The sequence below is a fragment of the Emydura macquarii genome, unplaced genomic scaffold, assembly GCF_026122565.2.
Source record: "Emydura macquarii macquarii isolate MOO-44397 ecotype Brisbane River unplaced genomic scaffold, CSIRO-AGI_Emac_v2 contig_2768, whole genome shotgun sequence".
Classification (NCBI taxonomy): Eukaryota; Metazoa; Chordata; order Testudines; family Chelidae; genus Emydura; species Emydura macquarii.
The window spans coordinates 14,806,883-14,829,107 of NW_027132905.1; the positions used below are offsets into that span (position 1 = coordinate 14,806,883).

A 22,225-nucleotide genomic window follows, 5' to 3' on the forward strand; every position below is an offset into this window, starting at 1 on the left:
AGTCATGATAAGAGTTGGCAAGTAGAGATGGCCTGAGTAGGGGTATAGTGCCTCTAAAATGGCAGTGATTGGACTTGGTTGAATAATCTGGGTACTTTCTGCCTGCAGACTATGTTGTTGTTGTTATATTAATTATTTGTATTGCAGTAGCACCAGTCAAGGATCCCATGGTGCTAGGCAGTGTACTGTCACAGAACAAAACATCGCAGGCACTGCCATGGTTTTGACACTACTGTCTATGAAACAATAATTTGCATTTGTATAGTGCCTTATCTAGGGATCTCCTTATCCTCATTTTACAGATTGGGAAACTGAGATATCAAGTGACAAGCCTGAAGTGACACAGTGAATCAGCAGTAGAGGCAGGACTAGAACCTATGTTTCCTGACTCTATGTCCCCTGCTCTAGCTATAGTCAGACACTGCTGCCTCTCAAACAGTTCATCCAAGAATGAGGCAGGCACATCATACATGCTGATTGGTTGTCACGGTCACAGCTTTGTAGAAATACATTCTTTTGACACTGGAACTTGTAGAATTGACACCTGAGCTCAGCTGCTTTGATATACCCATGACTAACCAGCAATTACAGCAAGGCATGATAACCGATTATTCAAACACACAGAATCGTAGAAATGTGGGGCTGGAAGGGACCTCAAGAGGTCATCAAGTCCAGCACCCTGTGCTGTGGCAGGATCAAGTAAACCTAGACCATCCATAACAGGTGTTTGTCCAACCTGTTTTTAAAAACCTCCATTGATGGGCATTCCACAGCTTCCCTTGGAAGCCTGTTCCAGAGCTTAAACACTCTTATTGTTAGAAAGGTCTTCCTAATTCCTAACCTAACTCTTCCTTGCTGCAGATTAAGCCCATTACTTCTTGTCCTACCTTCAGTGGACATGGAGAACAATTGATCACAACCCTTTTTATAACAGCCCCTAAAGTATCTGAAGATATTTATCGGCTTCTTGGCTCAAGACTAAACATGCCCAGTATTTTAACCCTTCCTCACAGTTCAGCTCTTCTAAGCCTTTTATCACTTTTTGATGCTTTCCTCTGGACTTCCTCCAATTTATCCATGTTTTCTAAAGTGTGGCGCCTGAAACTGGACACAGGACTTCAGCTGAGGCCTTACCAGTGCCAAGTAGAGTGAGACAATTACCTCTTGTGTCTTCCATATGACACTCCTGTTCATACACCCCAGAATGATATTAGCCTTGTTCGTAACTGCATCACGTTATTGACTCAGATTCAATTTTGTGAGCCACTATAACCCCTAGGTCCTTTTCAGCAGTATTACCACCTAGCCAGTTACTCCCCATATTGTAGTTGGGCATTTGATTTTTCCTTCCTGAAGTACTTTGCACTTGTCTTTATGGAATTTCATCTTGTTGAATTCAGGCCTATTCTTTAATTTGTCAAGGTTATTTTGATTTCTAATCCTGTCCTTCAAAGTACTTGCAACCACTCCCAGCTTAGTGTCACCTGAACATTTTATCTGCATACTCTCCACTCCATTATCCAAGTCATTAATGAAAATATTGACTAGAAACGTTACAAACACAGCCCAGATCCTCAGCTGACATAAACTAGCATAACAATTTTGATGGGGTGCACACACCACCCTGGCAGCAAAAGAATTTGCTGATAAAATTTACACAAGTTTTATGTCTGTGTTACCCCTTGATTAAATTAAAACTACAGTTGGGGGTGCGGTAGTGTTTTTAACCAGCACTCCTAGTCCTACTAGGAAGAATTGCAATTTCTTACTTCGAGCTCTAGATTCCGGAACTCCAGCAGTTCATTCTGGTCTCTGGCATCCTGAAGTTCCTGTTGCAATCGGCTGTTGTCTGCCTCCAGTTTTTCTATCTAGTAGAAATATTTGAATTCATGATTTGTGCCACCATTACAAGAACAGGGATTGTTCCAAAACCAAAATACAAAGCTAGGAACTAGCAGCTCAAAGAATAAAGAGGGTTCACACAGTGCAAAACCCCAAATAGGAAGATGTTTAAAAAGTGGCTGTTTTACCTTCATCAAACTTTATTTCACAGATGAACTTTGAAAACAAACAAACTCTATAAAGCTCACAGAATGCAATGGCTGGACATTTCAAAGGGGCTCAAATGAATTATGTACCCCAAACCCACTGAAATTCAATGGAAGATAGGCACTTCTCTCACTGCTTTTGAAAATCTCAGTTTAAAAGATGTCACATTTTCAAAAACACTTAAGTGATTTAGTGAGGTCCTAAGTCACTCAGACACTTTTGAAAAATGTACATGATATGCTGTAGTAAAGGGGTTTGATGCTACACGGAGGGAATGCGTTTTATTTCTAGAAGTGCTATTTCTTTCACTTCTTTAAGCATAGGATCAAAATATCCAACCTTAGATAGCAACCGTAAAGATTTAGCATAATGTAACATGATTGGCAGTCTCTGTCCCAGATTTGGAGCAGCAGGGTTCCTGCAGGGACTGTGCATGTTAGGAGCGGGCTATACGTAATATATATAATATATATAATAAGAGCTGTGTGACAGCCTAGGAATAGAATAGCAGTGGGTACTATTGGTACAGAAATGGAAAGCATAAACAGGATAGTGAACCTGGAACAGAGTCTGCCCACACTATTCATTGCATTCATAAGCACCAAATTTGACACCCATAGTGGGAATGCATATTGCACCCCCTAAAAAAGCCCTAGCCCTTGAGGCTTTTGAGCATACCTTTTCTAGAAGCTCCTGGTTCCTCTTAATGAAAAGCTGTTTATCTTCTACCCAGTGGGAGTCCTGTTTGGTAAAGTAACACTGTTATGTAATAACCAGGTAACTATTTCAGTGCTTAGTCTGGGAGTCCATGTGAAATTGAACATGATTATCCAAAAATATGCAGTGGCTATTTGGATATTCCAGTGTTAGGCTTTTTCTACCTAAGAGAGATGGAATCTATAGTAGCTGTATGTTCATAACAATATATTAATATGAAAATTAGTAGCAAAGCTTCTGAACCCATTAAGCCTTTTCATTAGAAGGCAGTGCTCCTTCCCTCTGAGTCAGTATTGAAACAATGCCCATCATGGAGTCACAGTTACTGCTGTTACTAGCAGTACTCCCTTTTTTATGGGATGTACAATGAGATTCTGAGCACCCATAGTTCCTACATTTTGTAAGAGTACAGGTATTAATCTCATTGTCCTGGCCAAATTCCCACGCAGCCTTCTGCCCATCTACATTCCCACTGCAGTTTCAATTATGGTCAATGTTCTTCACTTCCTGTCCTAAATTGTTCTGTAGTGATCCTGTGCGGTGTTAAACAGATGTGACATTCTACCCAGAAGTGTGCATTTTAATGGTGGGTGACGTGATTCCCTCCCCGCCTCACTTTTGGGGTTTAATTAATAAATATTTATAAAGGACTTTAAATAAGTTGAAATTGGGCTTTATAAAGATCTGAAAATCAAAGGCCAGAGTCTGATCTCCATTACATCAATATAAATCTGGAGTAATTCCATTGGCTGTAATAGAGCTATACCAGCATAAAACCAGGCCCAGAAATTGTTATAGAAATGCGAAGTATTGTTTATAATAATGTTTCTGCCTCTCAACATAATAAGAAGAGGATGTGAGTCCTTTGTTATCTTTTCTCTGAGCTGGAGTAGGATCCCAAAGCACTTATTTTGCTAGTGGCTACCACTACTAAAAATTCTCTGTAATCTGATCCTAATCTGTGCACTAAAAACTTTAAAGTCAGCCTTGGCAGCATCTTTACACCGCAGTAGTAACTGACCGCGCTACTGTCCTGAAAAACTCATGAAGCAAATGCAATACTATAATCGGGACCTCTGATGGCCTGGATTCATGCATATGTGAGCAGAAGCAGAGATCAGCTACGGTCCAAAACAACAAAAGAAAATACCCACTACAAAGCATCTACCTGTCCTTTTTGTGCCAAAGTTGTTTCCAGATCTTCTATTTTTGCTTTATACCTCTGGACTTCTGCTTGGAGCTGCTCCTGTGCCTGTTAAAGTCAGTTACACCATTAAATATTAACAAGCAGAAATCCAAATTTGGATTTTCAATGCATAGAAAACTGAGCACAGCAGGCTGGCCTCCTGCAAAGTGAATGTAAAACACTACTAGTCTGACTTGGTTGCATTTTAAGCCCATTTTACACTCGGTTTGCACTGGCATAAATGAGGACAGAAGGGCCTAGGCAGTGGAGAATCAGGACCCACATCATATAATTACTATTCAATGTTTGTATTACAGTAGTACCAACCAAGATAGGGGCGCTATTGTGCTAGATAATGTACAGACCCACAGCAAGAGGCAGGCCCTGCTCAGAAGAGATTACATTCTAAATAGATGAGGGAGGAAAAGGGTGGGAGAAAGAAATTATCCCCATATTACAGATGGGAAATCTTTTAACCTTGGAAGATTAATGTAAACTGCATAATTAGCAACTTTGAACAGAATAGCTACGTCCACTTGTTAACACACATTGAGAAGGGGATGAAATTTTGAACCCAAAAAAACCCTACAGGTTTCCATTGTGCTGGCAAAAACCTGTATCCTGATACACAAAATGGAGAATTGTCTGTACCAATGTGCAGAATCACCCATTTTGACAGGTCTGCATAAATGCAAGATTTCCTGGCTCAGTGGGTTTTGGGTTATGGGCCCATGCATTGTGTCCATCTTCAATAATTCTGTCCCTTTAAATATACTCTGCAAAATGAGTGAAGCTGTCATTTATCAACCACATGGATACACAACTCTGTGTCTTAGATGCCACTTTGATCTTTCCTCTGGAAGATTTGTAAGCATTGGTTTCTAGTTGCAGCTAAACACTTTCCCCTTCTCCCCTCCTCCCGCCACCCTCTGACAAAAACTGACCTTGGCTTCTCTTTCAGCATCTATGATGCCTCCAGTCTGCTCCTGCAGTAATGCATATGCCCTCTGCAGGGCCTGGTATTCCTTTGTTAGCTGTCGAAATCGCAGCTCTGATTCTTCAGCTGCTAAACTCTGTAGGAGCAGAAAGAACATGCTGCATAAACAGCAGACACAGGAGCATTGCAAAGGGGAGATGTGCCTGAAATGTGGCTTCTTGTGGCCAACGTAGGTTTACAACTTTACCATGTATTGTGTTGTCACCATGTGTCACCATGTACCATGTATTGTGTTGCTTAAGTCAAAACAGATTTGTGAGGAGCATGCTGCAGTGCTGGGAAAGATGTGGCCTTTAGAAAGTGTCTATGGATTTTTAATCTCAAAGAAACATGGTGTAATGTTGTATTTCAGATTATGGCCATTCTGCCTCTGGATTCACTTTTACATCAGATTTAGCAAGTTGTCAGGAAAACAGACCAGGGCTGCCTGGATCATTGGGCTGTTGGGTTCATAAGGCTTTGTAGATTTTTGCCAGTTTCTCAGTAACACTGGTGTAAATCCAGAGTAACTCCATGGCACTGAGTAGATTTGACTCGCCTCTTCAGGCACAGGAAAGTACAATGCGCTGAGGGCAGCTTAATCAGAGAAGAGATTCATGCTGGGAGTGGGACTGCCATTGCCTTGTGTCAAGGAGTGTAGCATTAAAATCAGGCTGGGGCTGGAATACACTGAATCAAGACATCTGGATGTGCTGACCCAGCCTTCTTCCCAGCTAGCTCCTCTCACTTTCTGGCCTGTACTTCCTGGCAGATCAGGAGAAGTGGGCAATTTATATTGCTACCCTCCTGCTCCAAATTGACTTTCACCTGCTGGGAGCTTGCCAGAGGGATCTGGGTAGTAAAATTGGCTCACTGACTTCTGTGGACTTACTCCACATTGAGACAGATGTAACCGAAAGCAGAATCTGGCTCAAGACCTGTCATTATCTTTTGAATCTGCAATGAGACATACAGATTCAAACAAATTTGCTGTCTCCAAAATTTACCCCACCACACAATGCATGAAGAACTGTGCGTAGATGGGAAGTTTTTCCACCTGGCTACCTTTTCCCAAGAAGTACTAACCACTGCCACATTGTGGGTGCCTTCTGGAAAGTCCTGCATTCTTCATAGTGTGATGCATGGGTTTGTGTGTGGGGTTGTGACTTCCTCCATTGGATTTTCCCTGTCTTCTACAACCAGACAAGTAAAGGAGCTTAGGTGCTAAGATCTCTGCTGGTGGTGCTGAAGACTCTTGTGCTCTGTCCCTGGTGAAGCTCATGGTGTTGGTGTGTGAGAGTGTCTGTGGTCCATTACTAATCATAGAATCATAGGAGATTATGGTTGGAAGGGACCTCAGGAGCTCATCCAGTCCAACCCCCTATTCATAGCAGGACCAACCCCAACTAAATCATCCCAGACAGGACTTTGTCAAGCCACACCTTAAAAACCTCTAAAGATGGAGATTCCACCACCTCCCTAGGTAACCCATTCCAGCGCTTCACCACCTTCCTAGTGATAAAGATTTTCCTAATGTCCAGCCTAGACCTCCCCCACTGCAACTTGAGACCATTGCTCCTAGTTCCATCATCTACTACCATTGAGAACAGCCTAACTCCATCCACCCTGGAACCCCCTTTCAGGTAGTTAAAGGCTGCTATCAAATCCCCCTTCACTCTTCTCTTCTGCAGACTAAACAAGCCTAGTTCCCGCAGCCTCTCCTCATAAGTCATGTTCTCCAGACCCCTAATCATTTTTGTTGCCTTCTGCTGGACTCTCTCCAATTTGTCAACATCCTTTCTGTAGTGTACTTCCTTTCTAATGGAAGTACAGTGCTGGGATCTCTGCTAAGGAACTTTTCAGGGCCTGGAGAGAATTTTGGACTCTGAAAAACTTCTAGGAAACGATTGTGAAGGTGAACTGAGAAAAGCAGGGCGTGGGGAACTACCCAGAGCGACTGATACAGGGCTCATTTTCCTGCCTGATGGAAGCGACTGATGAACTGGTTGGCCACACTAGTACCAGCTACGAGTACTTTTCAACAAAGTAATTGAAAAATAAAATGCCACCCCTGCTTAACTATACAAATAATTTGCATATTTAATGATGCTTATTCCAGATTCTAGGGGCTAGATTTCCACAGAGTTCAGGGCCAGATTTTCAAGATCTCAGCATCCAAAATTGAGGCCAAATTGACATTGCAGCCCGATGTTCACCCAACACGCTGAGCTGTTTTGAGACTCCAGCTGCTTGTCTTGGGAACTAATTTCTTTTCAAAATCTAGCTCCAATTATAGTGAGACAACCAATTCTTACCTCATCCAGGTCATCATCTGGGGTTGCTGGTGTTCTGTCTGTTCTAAATGAGGCCATGGATGAGGTTTCAGAGTCCATGGAGTCATCATCATACCCAAAAACTGTATCCACCACATGTCTCTAAAAAAGGAAGAACGTGGTTTCTGAACCCTCTTTTGGAGGCAAACAACCTGGGTTTGTATATGAGGCAGTGTTAGCTTGTTCTAATAACACTTTAGTAGGCACTTTAAAAGAACAACAAGACATGAAAGAAGAGCCATGCATTGCATTTCCAAACATCAGATCCCTTTGAAAGGAACCAAACACAGGTCCATGTCATCAGCTGGTGTACTGAGGTCAATGGAGCCATGCTAATTCATTCGCATCAGTTGAGGATCTGGCCCATAGTCTAAAACTATCAGAAAATGTAGCACCAAAGAGTAGCATTATCCCAAGAAAGACGCCTCCATCCCATTTTAAGGGAATAGAATCGTACGTTGTTACCATAAACAGCTGTTCAGAGTAAGGCCATCATCCTTTAGTCCTGTCTGCAGAGACAATGTCACAATACCAGAGACGTCCCGTTGTGCAGAACTGAGATGATAAACCTGATTCTTCTCTCACTGTATATCTTGAGTCAGTCAGTGGAATTACACTACCGTAAAACTGGGGTGGCCACTGCTACCTCAGTGAGTATGCTGTTCACACTACAGGGTTTGGTTGTTTAAGGTCTAATACCCTGTCAGCTAGACTGAATTAACAACATCAAAGAAAAGGATGTGAGTCACGCCCTATGATGGTAGAGCTACTTAACAAGCAGGCTTGGATTTCAAGGTATAGCTTTCCGCATTTAGTGCTTGGCACACAAAGTAGAATGGTTATGCAGACAGACAGATCAATAAGAATTTAAGAGGCACTCATGTGCTACAGCATTTTTCTCTTCTAATGTTGTCAGATTACAGCCCTCTAATAAATCCCACCCACCCCCATTTGAGCCATGCAGAAGGGATGAACTGAAGATGTTGAGAAATCCTTGTGTATGTGTATTTTTTAATTTATTTTTTTTGGAAATGAAAAGCACTGCCATACCCTGCTGGGTGGTCCATTTTCTGGTTACTTCCTTAGAAAAAAGTTAAATGTGGACATATCGGGCCCATTCCTTAGCCTCCGTTCTGCCTGTTGTGTGCAACTTTACAATCCTTAATGAAGTTATGGGACAGTATCTCAATTTACCAAAGGATTTATTGGGCCTGATTCTGCTGAATGACAGGACAGCCTTGCATTGTGATAGAACAAAGGTGCCCTAACCTGGTGAATCTGGCCACTGGAGAGTCCTCACGTGGTACAGAGCTACCCTAGCAATTTCTGTACAACCTCTAATGTACAGGAGACATGGCTGGGTGTTCCCTAAATCCAACTGATGGAAGCACTGGCAGATGGCATAAATTAGCTCATCCCTCAGGTTGCTCTATACTTTGCCAGGCACTGGACTGGACTAGACCGAGGATCAGAGCACTATAAATGACTTAAGGCCTTTGCACCTTTCTCCTCTACTAAGCTGAATGCTGCTCAGGATTTGGGCCTGTGATTTCAGTTTACAAGAATATAAAAGTCAATGGGAATTCTGCATGAATAAGGATTTCAGGATGGGCCCTGCGGGAAAAGTATAAACAGACAGCAGCAGACAGACTGAAGAGTCTCTCAGGACATAAATCTGATCCCAACGGAGCTTGAGACTGGTATCTATGGAAAAGCAGGTGGGCAATAATGATCTATTATTATTTTAAAGGAAAAAAACCACTGAAAATAAAATACACAAGCATCCTCAGGTGCGTCTTGGAAAAATAGGATTGAAAAGCTTTTCCAAAGAAATTCAGATTCCTTTGAACCCCATTGCAAAGGGATTTTATTGCAACCCAACATAACCTATTTTATCAGGTTTTCACAGCTTGTTTTCCTGAAAAGCCCACTGGCATCATTACACTAAGCCAACCTAGCTTTCCTCTTACCTTAATTGGCTTCGAACTTCTTTTATGCTTCCTGCGACGAATCAGCTTTTCCCTATCCTGGAAAATACAATTAAGAAATTATTCGATCCAATATTTCATAGTTCCATTGACTTCAGTGGAGTTAGTCTCATTTATACAAGCTGAGGAGCTAGTCCAATGTTCTTTGTGCAGAACACTGGTATTTAAGGTCAAAAGGGTGCACAGAAGTTATGATATCTGAAAAGAAGCCCCAGCTATTAACTCATATAGTATAGCTGCCATTTCTGTTAAACGATTTGTACAGGGCCTGGTCATCATGGGGAGTTGGATAGGGCCATGAGATTTGAAGTATACTATTTGCCTTGTCTGCAGATGCACTGCTGATATCTGTCTATCTCAAAGTCATTGGGCTGTGTTACTGTTGACTTCATGTCGGTGTCCCAAGCAGGAAAGATGTCTTAGAAGATGCAACAGGTTTCTTTGGAATCTGATTTTGTTCATATCATCTTGCAAATGTCCTGGAAAGGGGCATTCAACATTAAGAGCTGTATCCAAATTACTAGAGAACTGCTAACATCTGCTTCTGTGTCACATCAGAGGCTTCTTAAGAGGATTCTAACATGAGCACTTCTTAACCTTACCGATGTACCCAAGATTCAAACATACAGTATTACTGACAGCGGTAAACAGTGAAAGGAAGACCGTATCCTTTTGGCAGGGCTAAAACTAGGGAAGGGCCCCTGTTCTCTTAGTTAAAGCCAGTCTTCTCTCTGTGGGTACAAAGCCTTCTCCCACTGCAGATTCCAAAATCTGAAACAATTCTTCTCTGTCTTTCTGAGTCACTTACACTTCATTTCTCATCTACAAACTTATTTTTTCCTTCTTCCCTATACAGAACTCTGCAACTGTATTCTGTACTTTATTGCATATTTCTAATTGTATAAGACATTCTGCAACTACTGTATATAATTTAGGCTTACTGTTTTCTATTTTATTGAATCCTGAAACTATATTACTGATCATGTAAATTTTTATGATATTTTGTGAAACACCCTAGGAACCTGATTTTGAATGAAGCATCATTCTCCTTTCTTGCAACTAATTTTTTCTTACAGCTAATTGTCATGTAGACGTCTTCAAAATGACACAAACCATGCCCACACATAATTGTACCCATAACATTGTACTTGCAAAAAGTGAGACTGGATGTTAAAATTCAGATCCTAGATACAATGAAGCATTATTATTACGAAATGCTTATCACTCAAAACCTGTCTGTTATAAGATGAACATGTCAGTTATATATAATTGCTTTTAATTCCTAATGGGCTAGACATACCCTTGTTAACTCATCGATTATATTCTGTTGTTCTATAACTTGAAGCTTTAAAAACTCAGTTTCTTGCTCTTCATTAGCTTGATCCAGGTCATTAAGAGATTTTAATTTCTTCAATGGAGGGTGTGATGTCATTTTTTCTCTCTGTGTTTAGAAGAAAAAATATATATACAGAAAGAAAGGAAGATAAAGTGAGATTCAGTATTTTAACCCCCCACCCATTTTGAATAAAAAAATCAGGCGATGTTTTCTGTTTGTATGTTCTTTTAAATCTTCATCAGTTGCAAAACTGTCATGACTTTACTACTCTTTACCCCTCCTTAATTGTAAATATGAGAGAATGTCTTGGCCTTAAGTTGTAATTTACTCTGTGGGAGTCTATCTAGATATCAGGGAGGTTGCTCTTTAGTGACCAGTGCACAGAAAGCATGAGGGAGAATTCTGTGAGTGGAAGTGGTAGAAGTCTGTATTTCTAGAGCTATAGAACAAGTATTGTAATGTCTGTAGTGTGGACACCAATTTTGTCTGTTTGCAGGATGTGGATTGGTTTCACTCTTAGGGTAGATTAACCCTGTAACTTCAGAGTAACCCTGTAACGCTGCAGCTGGATGTCAAAGCCCTGCTTGCGTAATCTGATAGTCTCATCATATTTACCAGGGGAGCAGGACCCACATGGAAAAGCAACCAGCCTGCTCAAGCCATGTGCAGAAGAAATAAAAAATCAGGGGTGAGATACATTAGCAATGCTAAGTGGGGCAAGGCTGCTCAACACCTGGCTGCATTATTTCTGGCTGTAGCCAAAGGTATTGCTTGTCCATTTTGTTAATATCAAAGCAACACCAAAACGAGTGTGGGGGAAGTCAGTTATAACCCTTTGGAAAGCTGGAGCTATGTTAATGGATTTATAAAGAAGAGAGCTTTTCGCACTTGTAAAAAGGTGTAGCAACCACACACGATAGAACAAATATTTGTGGTGAAATTTACAGCCCCAGATATCCCATTTGCAGGCCCACTGTTCCACATGCATCTAGTTATGCCCACAAATGATGCATGCACCCAGCCTGCCCAAATGCCTGACGTCTGAGAGTTCTGTGTGTGCCGTGAGGCAGATTGTGCTCTTCATCTGCCACAGATGTGCACATAAAAATGCAAACAGAAAGACCAACATGAAGTTGGCTGAAAATGTAGCTCTTAATATTTTCCCTTCCATAACGTATTTACAGCCAGCTTGGATGGAAGCAAAATTTCCACAGTAAGATGTGACTTGGTGACACAGCTGTTTTTCATGACTTAGGCCTGTAAATCTAATTTATGAAAGCCCACATCAAGCCTGTGGATGTGCATACATATACAGATCTTTGCTTGATACCAACCATTTCCACATTTTCTTTAGTGATTGCTTTGAGTTTCTCCTCCATGCGCTGCAAAGACTGCATCAGTTCATCGTTTCTCTTGGTGAGGCACTTGTTCCTTTCAAGGAGAGGTTTGCATTGTTTTTCAGCTTCTCGCACACGTTTCAACTGTAATAATGAACAATAATGATGGGTTAAAAAGGGATTTTCCTTCCCTCACTATGGGCTCTTGCATCTCTCTCCTTCCCAGCTGACTACTGTCCAACAAAGCTCTGAACAAAGGTATGAAATGGAATTGACGGAATAATACCACCTAACTCTTATGTAGCACTTTTCATCTAGAGATCTCAAAGCACTACACAAAAGAGGTCAACAGATGGCGAAACCGAGGCACAAAGAGATAAAATGACTAGTCCAAGGTCACCCAGAAGGTCAGTGGCAGAGCTCGAAATAGAACCTGTCGACTGGGCCATACTGACCTCCTTACCAAAAGAAAGAGTTGGATTGGTTCTTGAATGGCCCAAATCATGCTGATAGTAAATATCACAGCCATAGCTTGGATGGACAACAGAACATACATATATTCTGTGTAAAACAGTAGGTTTATTTTAATCAAACCATTGCTTAACAGCAATAAGGCGTTTTTGTAGATGGTTGCGTGTTCTAATATTCCCATGTCTACACTCCTGTCCACTTAAATGTCCTCCTTCCTTACAAGATGAGTTCCACTGAATAACACTGAGTTCCTGTTTTAAAAAACAAAATAAAATAATCCTTTCTGGCAAGGAAGGAGGAATTTCAAGTTGCCAGATTTTAGGCATGAAGCCTTTTGTCCCTTTTCTATTGTCCTTTGGGCTTTTTCCTTATATGGCACATTACTTGTAGCAGTATCCTTAGTCATACTGTATTATTTAATAAATACGCCCATTATCTAAGGGTGTTTACAGTCTTTTTCAGAGAAGTGGCATTTTCTCATTAAAAAAGGCTTCAGTAATTTAAAAGTATATATCCCATAAGAACATAGTAGGGTGAATGTTAATGCTATATAATCTTTTAGAAGCCAAGTTTTTGAGAGAGAGACATAATCAAAGCAACCCAGGTAATGCATTTTGCTGTATTATTGAAATCTTGGCAAGACATCATTTACGAGTATTAATTAATACATCCCATCAAGGCACACAAGATATCTATGTTAACTCATATTGAGTTAATCATGGTTTCTGCCTCCACAATGAATGTAATGGAAACAGCGCTGCTTTTCAAAACCTTAATCTTTTACCACAACTGCAGAAACGCTGAAGGTCAAAAAGCAATGATGATCACTTAAGGGCATACTTATCCCATTCTAAGGGTCAATCTGTATTTATTGTAATCCATTCTCTATAGATCTGGTATTTATACTGTCCTCAATCTGGCTACTCTTATATGCCAAATGTTGAAAAACAGTCAGTCTTTGATTTACAAGAATAAACTGTCCAGAAGCTGCTGTGCACTCAGGAACACCTGATATGAAAAGGCCAAGGCAGAGAACACAGAAAGACACACCAGTTTTGCTGTGATCTCATGTTGGTGTAACCCCATTGAAGTCAATGGTTAATTAGTGAGATCAGATTCATGGCCCTATTATTTATTGTGACACCGTGTCCTTGGTGGAGTTTAGGGATCATGGGCTATTCATGTGTAGCAGAACTGTAGAAAAGCACATCACCAGAGAAACAGGAAATCCACCTCAGATTGGCTGACAAGGTTATTGTGAAATTTCCCAGTAGGCCCCTCAAGGTCTCTCTGAGCTGTGGTAGATTAAGCCTACACCCTTATGAACTGTGGATCTGAGCCCTAAACTGGAAGGGGACGTGGAGCCCAACAGAACTTCTGATATTATCATCATCCAGAGAACCCTCTGGAGGGGATGGCCCATGGCTGGGGCAGAGTGTGGCCAGGAGATACAGGAGCTGGATTCAGGTGGCAGCAGGGGTTTGCACTGGCACTGTTGCCTTGTGGGTTTAAATGTAATGAGCTACCATGTTGTGCTTTATGGGTGTTTTCTGAGGTGTGTCATGTGATTCCATGGTACACAGAATGGTAGCATGTTAAATGGAAACACAAGAGGCAGCAAATACCAGGAGGGCAGTGAATGTGGTGGACTAATGACTGAAAGCCTTGAAGTCAATGGAAAGACAGTGGCATCCAGGGGCTTTGGCTTAGGACCTGAGGCAGCTGAGCCCACCTGAGAACCAGATGGCATTTCCAACCCCGTCATGCCCCTGGGCCCTAGAGGTAGTGTGTGTGTGTGGTCACAGCATGAACGTTTTCTGCCTCTAACACCTTTGGAGGCTCCTCTTTTTCCTTTCCTTACAGCTCCTTGCCTCCCCAAGCTGACACAGCCAACAACACCCACCAGTTCATTTCGTTCATCTACAAGCAGTGTGTTCCTATCCTCCAACTTCCGGATAGTGGCATTCAGCTCAGCCATCCTCTTCTGATTTCGGCGTAAATCCTGTAAATGGAAAGAAAACCCATTTAGTTTCTAGTTCCTTTGAAACTGTCCATTGGATAAGAAAACAAATTGATTGGGAGTGCTCAAAAAAAAAAAAAAAAAAAAAAAAGGTGAACACGCTATCATTTTCTAATGAAATGAATCCCATAGGTAAGGTTGACATAATTTATAATGTCTGTCACAAGAACCTGGGTGCTGGGCAAAAGTTAAAATAGCATAGACTCATTCTGCACTGTCCCATGCACTTTGTGTGGTCACTGACACCTGTGCAACGTGGGTGCAAATGACATACCGTTCTGTTGGTAGCAGTTTACTTTCACTTTGCACTGGTGTTGAGGACCACATAAGGTGCAAGTTCAAACCCTTGGGTCAGAACTCAGTGGCCCAGGAAGAATTAACTGCTCAAAGCAAAGGGAAACATAAACATCTGCAAGGAAGAAAGTTGGATAGGACTAAAAATGAGCCTTGAAGGCAGCTGCAGAGGGACTTTGGCAGATATACCCGAGGAGAAACATACATAGAAGGGGTTTCTGGACTGAGGAACAGAATTAGTCAAAACTTTCCATTGGCACTTTTTTGACAGAAAAAATGTGGTTTTTGATTTAAAATTTTCTCAGAAAGTGTCTGCCAAAAAACAAAAAAGTTTCCCATGGAAAAAACGTTCAAGGAAAGCAATTTTCAGGTGAAAGTTTTCATTTTTCAGTTGTTGAAAAAAAATTCTCTTTGTTTTTCTTATTAAAAATTTCTGTTGAAAATTCTGACAAAAACTAAAAATGTTTCATGTTTTTAGAAATTTTCCTCACAACCTCCTTCTCCGCCTATTTTCTAAGCAACTCTGCTTATGAGGTTTATTTCAGGAAGAACCTCAGGTTGGAAAACAAGGAAAACCCTGGCATTCTCAACTGCCTTTAGCTTCTTATACCTGCACTGCATAACGGTGTAAGTAAAGAAATAGGCCCTGAATAGACATTTTGAAAACAGATATTTCCTGTGCCAAAAACTATTTCCTATAATTAGAATTACCATTGGAGGTCACTTCACAGAGTGAGGCTTAACCACTCTGTAGCAACATGAAAATAAAGCAGGAAGTGGGCAAAATAATTTTGCAACCCAAATAAAACCCAGCATTTGTATTTTGAATTACAGTTAAACCTGCTTACAGGACTGCTGCAGTGTTCTGACCCATCTCCTGCCCTTCCTGGGATCTCTCGTTTGGGGCTGCTCATGTTACACTCTGCCTCTTTCACTAAGAAGAGTTGTTCATCCAGAGCCTCCTTCTGCAGCTGGAGCTTCTGTACATAGCCTGTCTGGGTCTCCAGTTCTTTCTCCAAGGAAAAGATGATTCTGTCTTTAGCCTTGATTTCATCCATCTGAAGTACGAAAGAAAAGCACAGTGTAACGCGGCATGCCCAACAGACTGTTCGCACCGCAGGACTAAGGAGAGATCACCTTACTATTGTTGTTCACCACTGTTGTTGTTAAATAGAACACCAAACTCGTGGATTACAAACATTTTCAACAACACAAAACACAAATACTTATTGCATCAGATTTGTCAGTCTATGATGAACATTACAAAGGCCATACATTGAATGATACAGAAGTATATCTATACACAGAGTATGGTCTGATTTTCAAAGGTGCCCAGGTCCTTCAGCCCCTACTGATATACATAAGAGATGCAGGTGCTCATCTTCTCTGAAAATCAGACCAAGAGTTTAGTCTATCACCCGCCTTCATCATCATCAGACATGCACAGGCTACGGAAGTCCAAAGCACCAGCCAGAATGACCCCGGTTCATGGAACCAGGACCCGTGCAAAGTAAGTGTAAAATGATCACAATTAAGATGATTAGGCTAGATCCCCAGCTGTGGAGTTATGTTGATTTATACCAGCTGAGGGTATGGTCTATATACCATTTACAGCTGGTGTAAACTGAAAGTTTCATTGATTTACATCAACTGAGAATTTGTCCTCTGTTTAGTAGGCTTGCAGTCCAGGGGCCTTATTCTTCACTCCCTATTGTTAATGTCATTCTGACGAGTGGAGAATCAAGTCTAGAAGTTTTATTCGCTGTGTCACTCCTGCCTCATGTTTCAGGTAGATCCAGCACATGCTGAAGTGTCTCACGTTTCATCACTTTCACTACAATCTGAATGACTGATGCTGTCCAGGCAGCTACATTGGACGAGTAGAAGAGAAAGGGGTAACTAAAGTTTAGAATAAGATCACTGCATACAAGCCCTGAAAACTTCAAAGATAGGTACGAGCCAACTAAATGTCACTGAGTCTAAAGAAATTCACTGATCCAGAATTTGTAAAACACTCAGGGAAAAAAAAAGCACTTTAATCTGAGAAAGTTATGTGAGTCATTTCCCCAAAACCATCATGCTGACTGTGCTGAATTTTGCCCAGAGCCTCAAAGACACTTACTGATCCTGTAGCCTTTCATGCATACTGAAATCCTCTCAGATGTATATTTTCAAATTAATGGCCAGATTCTAATCTCTGTTACACAGATGTCAATCTGATGCAACCCCATTGACTTGAGTGGAGATACAGTAGATTTACACTGGTGTAAATGAGATCAAAGTTTGACCTAGTGCATGGCACTTATGCGAACAAAAGCTTTTTAAAAGGGACTTTTTTTCTGCTTAAGATAGCAAATCAGTCACACAATATCCATCCAGGGCTGGCATGTTGCCAACTGAGCTGACATGTTGCCAACTCTCACAATTTTATCGTGAGTCTCATGCTATTCAGTGTTTAATCTTAAAACCCAGATCCTGGAAGCATGGCATTGTATGAGAGTTTCAGCTTTCAGTTAACAAAATAAATAAAAATCAGATCAAATCAAATCAAATAAAAGAAGACCCTAGTCCTCAGGATTGCAGAGAAAAGCTTGAAAACAAGACTCAAAAAAGCACAAGGAAAACCAGAAAGAACCGAACATTCATTCTTTCGAAACTCTCATGAAACTCTCATGATTACTAAGCCTGTCTCATGATTTTGGGGGCATCTGATTTCCATTTTTTCTGGACAATGGGGAATGACAATACTGTGATCTACACCACTTAATGGTCTTGCCCACTGATTTCAAAATGAAAAATGAATTAGTTTGAATGTTCAAATTACTTTTTTTTTTTTTTGCACTTACCTGACAACTCGTAAATACAACTTTCCAGACCAAATTCATTGCTGTTGCGATTGAACAAAACTCCTTTGAAGCGGGTGGAGTTGTAGCCACTTACACAAGCACTGAATTTGACCTTCCATATTGTTTCTATAACTGTTGACAACATCATAAAGACTAGAGCAGAGAACATTGCTCCCCTCCACTGTTTAAAATCTTTCGATATTATCACTTGTATTAGAAAAGCTGGTAGGCAGCAACTGCAGACAGAGACATAACCACAAAGTGCAGCAAGAAATCATGTAATATCTAATACAAATCTTCTTTTATCCTGACACTAATGGATCAAAAAAATAAATGGGGCATTGCAGGTATATTTTTAGCTCAACTAGAATTCCAATTTCCTTTTAGATTAAATTAATTTTTTAAAGGGTTTGGATAATTTTATAACCAATAATAAAATTTGTAGATATTGTACACAGCTAAGATAAGGCTTTGGGATGTAAGCTGATCAGTACAGAGGTTAGGAGGAGTATCTATCCATCTATCTATCTGTAATCATAAAGTACCTATTGCTGTCATATCTAAGTGCTGCTTAGTGTTACACATTTGACTGGGTGCATGCTTTGTGTTCCCATCTTCCTCTGCAGCACAAGGTTTTCGACACTGCTGGATAAAGTCTATGATTGTTGAAAATACAAACCTCAGCTTTATTAACATGTAGAAAACCCATGGAATATTGGGAGGAAACCACAGTGTGGTAAAACCAGTATTTCTTCTTTGCAGGAGACCTTCACATTGCATGCTGCTGGTTTCTGAAGATTAATTTGATTTTATTTTGCGTATCAATTAAAAATGCCACAATTATAGATGGCCCCAGCAGCAAAATCTGGATCTAGATTTCCATCATACCCCCAAGTTCCGGGGCATTTGTATCCAGTGGTTCTGTTCAGTCCACAATTAGGTGCTAGACTGTGCCTGGTCCAAGCACTGGTGACTACGGCAACGTTGTTAGAAGAAAGAAAGCACATGAAGCCTTTTGACCTCTGGGCAAGGGCCAGGAATAGTCAGTCACAGACCAATCAGTCAGGCACAGAACTCTGTGCACGAGGGGTGTAATTTGCCAAAAAGGGGGTTGAGGGGTTTGGGGAGGGGGCAAGACCAGGACTGTGCAGAGAGATACCCACACATGCCCTTTGCACATTCTGGCACTCTCCCAGGAATTGTGCCTGCTGAGGCATAATCCATCCCAGAGCTGTCCCTTGGGGCATCACAGCACCACATGCTCCCTACACAGACCAATGGCTCAATGGCACAACACCACCCTTAAGGCCGGAGCGTGATCATTCATGTCTACAAAGACATGAGGGAGCTGGGTTTGGATTTCAGGGATGTACAGCTCTCTGGCTTTCGTTCAGTCCCCACTTCTTGCTGAAACACCCGGCACCTGCAGGCTGTTTTAATTTTGTGTCAAGTTGCTGGAAAGCTAAAGTCACTGTGGAGAAGAACATCACTGCCATGTTCTTTGTGATAAAGCTTTTGAGGAGATCTCAACTTCCCCTTAAGTAGAATGTTTGAAAAAGAAATGCACATGGGCAAGCAGAAAGGAAATGGAAAGACTAATAGCAAGAGTGAAGCCAAGTTTGAGATGCAACGGTGTTACATATTCCAGTCTGGTAGAGCTATAAATCTGTGTGTCTTACGCCCTATACTGCACACTGAGATTCTCCTTTCAACCAAGTGCTGGGGACCTGGGTTTTTGGGGAAAAAGGATCTGGGTTCTGTTCCTCCCAGTGTGGTGAAGTTTTGAGTGCCCATATATAGCACAAGACTCCTGCTGTAGATGACAGGTACAATATTTATGCAGTTAGTCCATTGTCAATCTCCTGCTTGCAAAGCACAAGCCCCTATCACTAAAGCTAAAGGAGAATCCCTGTTAGCAGTATAAGGTCATAGCGTGAAGCAGTTCTGATTCCATCCAGCAAGGGCAGCGGTGATCTGTGTGTGTGTATGTGATATATAGATATATATATACACACACATACAAACTACCCAATTTGTTACAGAATACAGCATTAGCAGATTTCCTCCTGGGTGTTAGTAGCCCCGTGAGCAGCACACATCTGCTGCTCCAGCCATGTTCATCTCACCTAATTCCAAGAACGATGTGGTAACTGGTTTTTAAAATCTGTTTGCGAACTAATTTGCACTGCCTGGATCTGACTGCCCAGGACACCTTTCAGCACTAATGGCAAATCGGCAAGGGTGTAGGAGTCACACCGGCTGTTTGGTGCATGGGGAGATTACTAACCAGTCTGCGAATATCTCTTTCACTCTCCCATTTGATCTTAGAGATGGCTTCCTGATGGGACTGATGCTCACTCCGAAGATCACCCGCCTTGATCTTATCAGCCTGGATCATGTTGGTAAGGGCCTCGTCCACCTGCTTTTTGGCAGATTTTAGTTCAGTAATTTCCTGCAAAAGTTTAAGGCGCTCGGAGTCAAACTGTTTCCTGGCCTCTTCGCGAGCCTCAATGGTCATCGCTGTCCTTACTTTGTCACTGCTCCCATCCCGCAATGCGTACAGTGCTGACTTGAGGCGCTGGATTTCACTGTCTCTGACTTTAACCGTCCGAGTAATTTCCTGCTCATGCTGTTTGATTAGGTTCTCTCGCACTGCCTGCAGCTCTTTCATTTTTTCCTCATGGAGTTTGGCTTTAAGTTCAGTGATCTGCACGGTCTGCTTGCGTTGTTCCAATTCTCTGATCCGCTTAGTTTCTTGAATCTTCTCTCTTTCAAGTTTACCGACCTACAGGTTGAGAAGAAAAGGAAATCAACTGCCAGAAACATGATGTAATAAAATATGCCCCATCTGAAATATCCAAACTCTTCTGCACCGCAGGGTGGGAAGCCCACCTGAGACACCCATCTACTCCTGCACCCTCGGCATGACAAAATATGGGCCACATCCTGAAGTACTTTACTCAGTTTTTATCCCATCTTGACTCAGGCAAAAAAGCTCATTGACTTCATTAGGAGTTTTTCCTCAGTGAGGGCTTCCATATCTTTCCCTACATATTTTTTCCCTCAAAACGTTCTTCACTGATGTTCATTTAAACAAATGACTAAAGCCCCTTGCCCACGCAATGACCCACCCTGCAATAACAGAGCAACCCCACAATCTTCACTAACAAACCTGTATGTGCGTTTTAGAGCTCATTAACAACCCTACAGATCAAACTCATGTGAATGTGCAATGAAGGATGCAATCTGATGAAGAAAGAGATTTCAACTCGAATTGAACGTGATGGACTTATTATCTACAGTAAGAAGGGAAAAGAGGGATTTAAAAATGATAAAAACTACCCAAGCAATTTCCTTAAAAAAAAATCAGAGAGTCAATAAACCTTTTAAAATGAGAAAGACAAAGCAAGATAAAAAATCAATGACAATAATAAAAAAATACATCGGTTGAAAGCCCTCCAGGAGATATTGGTGGTGCCTGCTTACAATCATAATTGATTTGAAGGATGGGATTTGCTAAAGCTAGAGAATGCCACATGATATGCATTGAGGTGGCATGTTTCTCTTCCATTCTATCCCCAAGTGGTCTCAGATATTTTCTAAACCAAAATATATGTCCAAGGGGAAAAGAGTCCTAAAAGTGCAGTTTTACTTCATTTTCAGGTCACCAAAGTCATCCTGACAAGTATTACTCAGATCCTAAAAATGAGCAATGTGTTTTAGGGCTTCTTGGAAAAAAATCCAGTGAGCAAGTTATAGAGTCATGGTAATATAGGGCTGGAAGGGTTCTCAAGGTGTCATCAAGTCCAGCCTCCTGCACTGAGGCAGGACCAACTAAACCTAGACCATCCCTGGCAGGTGTTCTTAAAACTTCCTATGATGGGGTTTCCACAACCTCCCTTGGAAGCCTGTTCCAGAGCTTAACTACCCTTAGAATTAGAAAGTTTTTCCTGATATGTAACTTAAATCTCCCTCGCTGCAGATTAAGCCCATTACTTCTTTGTCTTGCCTTTGGTGGATATGGAGAACAATTGATCACAGTCCTCTTTATAACAGCCCTTAAAATATTTGAAGACTGTTATCAGGTACCCCCTTAGTCTTCTTTTCTCAAGACTAAACATGCCCTGTGTTTTAACTTCTCCTCATAGGTCAGGTTTTCCAAAATTTTCATCGTTTTTGTTGCTCTCCTCTGGACTCTCTCCAATTTGTCCACGTCTTTCCTGAAGTGCAGTGCCCAGAATTGGATACAGTACTCCCGCTGAGGCCTCACCAGTGCTGAGCAGAGCGGGACAGTTACCGCCCATCCCTTACATACGACCCTGCTGTTAATACACCCCAAAATGGCATCAGCCTATGTCACAACTGTATCCCACTGCTGACTCATGTTCAACTTTGTTCTTAGGGCTCCAAGCTCTTCAAGAGCCCAGGCCAAAGCTGTCAAACTTGGGTATCTAAATATAGGCACCAAGCGCTGTATTTAGTCACATAAACACAAGTGCTCTGTTCTTCAGAGGGGCTGAGCGCTCATAGCTCTCCCTGACTTCAGTAGGGGGCTGTGGAGATTACGGCAGCAGTAGCCACTAAAGTCAGTGTATTCTGACACCAGCCGTGTGACAGGAGCACAGTATAATCTTTTGTAAGCCCAACTCACAGTCAAGTGAGTAAAGTCAGG

General features: G+C 41.5%; 1 protein-coding gene across 1 annotated transcript in view; it reads right to left on the bottom strand.

Annotated features, from left to right (window-relative positions):
• The window catches only part of JAKMIP2 (janus kinase and microtubule interacting protein 2), a 43,539-nt gene that overhangs the window by 16,769 nt on the left and 4,545 nt on the right, over window positions 1-22,225 (bottom strand). The window contains exons 2-12 of the mRNA XM_067567449.1: window positions 19,841-20,338; window positions 15,556-15,765; window positions 14,297-14,395; window positions 11,920-12,066; window positions 10,550-10,690; window positions 9,232-9,288; window positions 7,244-7,363; window positions 4,897-5,025; window positions 3,935-4,018; window positions 2,728-2,790; window positions 1,770-1,868 (exon numbers count right to left, since the gene is read on the bottom strand). Coding sequence (XP_067423550.1) covers window positions 1,770-1,868; window positions 2,728-2,790; window positions 3,935-4,018; window positions 4,897-5,025; window positions 7,244-7,363; window positions 9,232-9,288; window positions 10,550-10,690; window positions 11,920-12,066; window positions 14,297-14,395; window positions 15,556-15,765; window positions 19,841-20,338 — 1,647 coding nt within the window. The remainder of the gene's footprint in view (window positions 1-1,769; window positions 1,869-2,727; window positions 2,791-3,934; window positions 4,019-4,896; window positions 5,026-7,243; window positions 7,364-9,231; window positions 9,289-10,549; window positions 10,691-11,919; window positions 12,067-14,296; window positions 14,396-15,555; window positions 15,766-19,840; window positions 20,339-22,225) is intronic.